General features: G+C 33.0%; 1 protein-coding gene across 1 annotated transcript in view; it reads right to left on the reverse strand.

The window, feature by feature from the left end:
• Positions 1–984: 984 nt before the first annotated feature.
• LOC106875370 (thyroid adenoma-associated protein homolog) overlaps positions 985–5710 on the reverse strand; it is a 74565-nt gene continuing 69839 nt past the window's right edge. The window contains exons 35-37 of the mRNA XM_014923467.2: positions 5574–5691; positions 4089–4249; positions 985–2345 (exon numbers count right to left, since the gene is read on the reverse strand). Of these exons, the coding sequence (XP_014778953.1) occupies positions 2295–2345; positions 4089–4249; positions 5574–5691 (330 nt within the window). The 3' untranslated portion in view covers positions 985–2294. The remainder of the gene's footprint in view (positions 2346–4088; positions 4250–5573; positions 5692–5710) is intronic.

Genomic DNA, 5710 nt, shown 5'->3' on the forward strand with positions numbered 1-5710 from the left:
CATCTTAGACGAGTATCTGCTACCACAGCCTCAGATTGACCAAAGCCTTCTGAGTGAAATCTGGTAGATGTAAACTGTTCTTGAATGCTAAATTTAATCCTATCTTCAACACGCAATCTGAGATAAAGTGCAACAGAGGAATAAATAACCAAGATTTTTGTTGGGGGATTTTTACCCTTCAAAACTTAATTTTAAATTAAATAAACCGTTAAGTTTGAAGAGTTTTCAATGTGAGATTTTTAAAAGTAAAAGCTGATTAAATATGCTGATAATGAAATTTACCTAATTATGATTTAGAATATAAAGTGGATAAATACACAGGAGGCAGCGTTGCAGAAGAAACATTATAGTTGGCGAATTAAAGGGTTTGGTACTAAGAGTTTTTAAGCAGAAACAACAAAGTGAGCTGTTTAATCCATTTGTTGATCTGGATACGATGAAGGCTAACAGATAAGGTGAACCAGGCATGCAAACTACAACAGTAAAATTTCAAAGTGAGTTGAATAATGATGTGAAAATATATAACAGTATGTAGTTGATGGATGATACAAGTAGGTGAGGAAACTACAAAAGAGTGAGGGTGTGTTGAGTATTAAAGTGGACACTTAAATGGTGTCCTCCTGGCCTCAGCAGTAGAAACCTTGAAATACACAGAGTACGTTTCTTCTTTCTCAGCATTGGTATCTATCATACAGGGTACACAAAAATTTAAATACTTGTCGATCATTCATTGATATGTATAGTTTTGTAAATACAATTTCAGAAACAAAAATTTGAGATTTTTTTTTTAAGAAGTTTAAATCATGAAATCAAATGATTTAGATTACACATTAACAGTAGCTTAGATTGTAAAAATTTCAAAACATTACAGTCAACAAATCAAACAACGCTTCACTCGAGAAAAGACTAGCAGAAACTTACGCATTTATCAGAGACTAAGATAGTAAAATACAGGATAATAAATTATAAGTAATAAACAAAATATGACATTATAAACTGGAGGGAAAAAAATCCTGCAGTAACAAGGTTTATTTTCACAGTTGTAAAATTTCTTTTTGGAAAAAACTGAAGTGAGGTGTGTCAATTGTAGATCTAGGGTAGTTTCAGCTAAAGATTGGGGGAGTGGTGTCTGTTAAGGATTGTAAAGTGTTGCCACTAGTCAGCTGTGGAGTGGTGTAAGTTGTGGGTTGTAGGGTGGAGTAATTATAGATAAGGGGCTGTATCAGTTGAAGAAGGTGATGTAGTATCCATTGTGTAATGGTGTCAGGCTTGGATTGTAGTGCAGTGTTAGTTGTGAATTGTAGAGGAGCATTGGTCATGCATCGGAGAGTGTGTCTGTTAAGGAATGGGAAGCAGTGTCATTGGTCGATTAAGAAGTGGTGTTAGTTGTGGGATGGTGATGGCTATCAGTAGTTTGTTGAGTAGTGTCCACTGTGAATTATGGGTTGGTGTTTGTTGTGGATGGTGGAGTGAAATCAAGAGCAGACTGTGGTGTAGTGTCTATTGTAAAGTGTTATCAGTTTGATAGTAGAGTGGTAAGTTTCAGGTAAAGATCGTGGGATGTTGTCTATTGGGAATTGTGAAGTGTTGCTTGTTGTGAATTATGAAAACCTTGAAATATACAGAGCACATTTCTTCTTTCTCATCATTGGTACATGTCATACTTTGTACACATACATTTAAATACTGGCCAATCATTCATTGATATGTATAGTTTTGAAAAACACAATTTGGGAAACAAAAATTTTAGATATAAGAAGAGGTTTAAATAACGAAATCAAATTTTTTTAGTTTACACATTGAGAATGAAGTTTAAGTTGTAAAAATTTCAAAACATTACAATTAACAAAATAAACAGATTTTTTCATTTCAGTAGAAACTCAAGCATTTATCAGAGGCTGAATATAGCAAAATACAGAACTGTAAACTGTAAGTAATAAATAAAATAAGATGCTATAAATTGGAGAAAAAAAATAATAAATTCCTATAGTAACAAGATTTATTTTCACAATTGTAAAATTTGTTTTTGGAAAAAAAATTGAACCTCACTTCATCAATTTTGCAAAAAAATGTTTTTTTGAAAATATGGACGTAATCACAATTGCTTGAGATATGGTTAGTGGGTAAGATGGCTTGGTTCAGTGACTAAAGAGGAGAAAGTATCAAAGAAATATAGCTTTTGTTTGTTTGTTTGATTTTTCTTACTAAAAGTTTTAATTTATTTCAGTTTTACTTTGAATGCATAAAGGTGATGAACTTTGAATTTTGTTATGTCATCTTTTCATGTTGAATGTCTATGTTGCCTGTAACATTATACTCTGAATTACTGGATGGAGGTTTCGTACCTGGTAACAAATAGAAACAGCAATGTAAGTTATTGTGTTTAAGAATTTCAATCAAGCAATATCATAAAATCACACAGCCTCACATGACCATAAATCATTAAAATCCATGCATAAGAATTTACTAAGATAAATTCCCCATATGCAAATTATGAATATTACAATTATTGTGTAACTCCAAGTATCCTGAAACAGCTGTCGAGTTGAGAAATTATATATTTTCTTCTTCTTCATCATTATCATCAGCAGCAGATGTTAAACGATGATGATGACGAAGAAGAGAAAAATAAAATACATAATTTCTCAACTTGACAGCTGTTTCAGGAAGCTTGGAGTTACACAATAATCATGATATCCATAATTTGCAGATGGAATATGCAAAAGTCTTGGGAATGCAACCACTAAACAGTAATACAGATATATTACAATAAGTTCATCTATATATATATATATATATATATATATATATATATATATATAGTATATACACGTCACCATATGATCAAATCATTACAAGATCATATCATTACATAACCACAAAAACACATGATACCTTCCTTAGATCAACTCGTTATACAACCATTAGTGGATAGTTGTGGAAAATTCATGGATGATAAAGCATTCAATTTTATAGTTAACTACATGTGACAAACTGTATTTAAACCTTCCCTTATCATATTTCTATTGCAATGCATTATCCTTATTTCAAGAAAAAAATTAAGAATTTACCAAGATAACTTCCACATTATTAAGCTGGTGTTTGGAATATAAATTAACATGAAATTTAGATCAGTTTGAACAGGGAATTTGTATCATTGAACCAAGAGCAGTTTCAGGCAGGTTGGTATCAAAAAGGTAAAAGAGATTAACGCAATAAAATATCATTTACTAAATAATGGAATATATATACTGTTATCTGTTATATAAAATGTTTATACACGGACAGTTAAACTGATAATGTATGTTTAAGTTTCTATTCAGTATTCACCTAATTAAATGACTTGTCAGTGTTTAAATGAAACAGAATGGCATAGTGAAAGCATCATAACAGCTAATTGACAACGCCATCAGCAGATTTCATTATAACAGGATAACGAGTAATATAGATGCGGGTATGGCTGCACCCAACAGCAAACTCTTACACTGTACTACCCCAAACCATCATATATAACATGCTATTCACTCAGTCTACACGATTTCAGACATACACTTCAACCATGTTATAATCTCAGTAGTATTTCAGATACATACCCCTACCATGCTGTAGTCTTACCTATAACATGGCAGTAGGGTGGAGTACCTGTGTGATGTTTGGGGTGGTACAAATTGAAAGTACAGGGTGCGGCAGAAAGGCTGCCCTGATTTCAAAGTTTAATAAAAATACAAACTCTTCAACAACAAATGCATGATGCTCTCCACTCCAGGCCATGGGGGGTACTACCTGAAACGGAAAAAAAAATGGCATTTAATGAACTTCATAGAAGTACAAAGTTTCTTCATGCATCTTCATGTGTTTGTTTTTTATTAACCTTTGAAATCGGGACAACCTTTTTGCTGTACCCTGTATAACATGGTAGAAGTGTGTTTTCGAGGTGGTGGAGATTGAGAAAATATCATGCCAGACCCTCACTTCTAGCATGTTATATTCTCATCCCAGTGTTTAAGACCATCATCCTACTGCAGTCACAGAAAAGGATGCAACTCTTGTTGCCTAAAAGCAATGATATAAGACAATCTTGGTAATACCTTCTCCAATTTGGCGTACATGCTTTTGAGATTGTTAATCTGTTCAATATGTGCTTCAGGATGTCTGTACAGATAATCCATGATGGTGTTAGTGGCTAAGAAGATCCCCTGGATTACTGGGAACACTTGTACATCACAGCTAATATTTAACAAAGGCTTCTCTGTAAAATAAAAACAAGAAACAATAGTTTCAATACAGAGAATAAAAGGAAAAGACTTTTATCACAGACAGAGAGAAGAAGAAAGAGTAACAAAGACTGAAAGAAAATACAGAGTCAGAGAAGAGGGGAGAGCTAGGAAAAGAGAGAGAGTGGGAGGGAGGACATATAGATTCTGTGGTATAATGATATACCTCACATACTATATAAGTATGTGTCTAGGATACAGTAAATATTTCTTGATATATGTATTTATGCAGTAGACATTATATATTACAAGATACATGTGTATAGTGAAATATGTAAATATATATATATTTTAAGATGGTTATTTTTTTTTCTTGCCAAATAAACACATGCACCATATATTCATTCTCCTGAATGGACTAAACAGACCAGGAGGATACACATGGATGGAAGAGTTGCCAAAGAGGTCACAGATGTGTGACAAAAAATTTCCAGACAATGGGCCTAAGAACAATAACAAATGAGTGAAGAATGAATGTATAATGTGCAAGAAAAAAAAAAGTGACCATCCCAAAATATAACAATACCTGTTTCAACACAATTTCACATCAGGAATCTTGCAAAACAAATTCATAAACGTGTGTGTGTATGTATATTCTTTTTTTGTGTCTGTTTTGCAAGATACTTGATGTAAATGTAAAATCATGCGTTGAAACAGATGTTTAATTGGATAAGTGATCATCTCAAGATACAACATACATACACACAAAAAATTAAGGACTTTTTAGTTCTGTTGAGGACATGACAACCACCCTAGTGCTGGTGGCATGATAAAATGCACTCTGGACACACTATAAAGTGGCTGGTAATAGGGAAAGAATCCAGCCATAGAAAAGTCAAACTGGAAACATATAGAAAAATATGACACTCCAACTCCAACAAGTCCGAAATTTCTCCAAAACACCTGATGAAGGCTGGTGTATATATATATATCAGCCGAAATGTTGTGTTAACAACAAACAAGATGAGGACAAATATCCGTCAAATGTAAATAATGTAAATAATTGTAAATATTAGTCTTAACTGTTGAGTAACAGTGAAACCAGTAGTCAGCCAGACAGACTGATACAAACACTTATAGTCTTTTTATAAAGATATAACACAGTTACTCAAACAACCAAGTTTGAACTAAGTATGTATGTTCAGTTGTCCTCACAGCCCTTATGCTTCACTAAGCCTTATTACTGAGTCCTCCATATCTCTCTCTCTCTCTCTCTATATATATATATATATATATATATTTCATGATGTACGTTGAGGTGGAGGCCACATAACATATATGGGTAGTGTACTAACTTACCTTTTAGATTCTTTGATAATGATTCAAAGAGTATGGTTCCTTTGTGAAGGACACTGGTACACAATGTTGACAGATACTGTTCTCGTTTGCTAACTGGCTTTGTATTGCTTAAAAGTTTCTGGAAAATACAAATATGC

The sequence above is a fragment of the Octopus bimaculoides genome, chromosome 4, assembly GCF_001194135.2.
Source record: "Octopus bimaculoides isolate UCB-OBI-ISO-001 chromosome 4, ASM119413v2, whole genome shotgun sequence".
Taxonomy (NCBI): domain Eukaryota; kingdom Metazoa; phylum Mollusca; class Cephalopoda; order Octopoda; family Octopodidae; genus Octopus; species Octopus bimaculoides.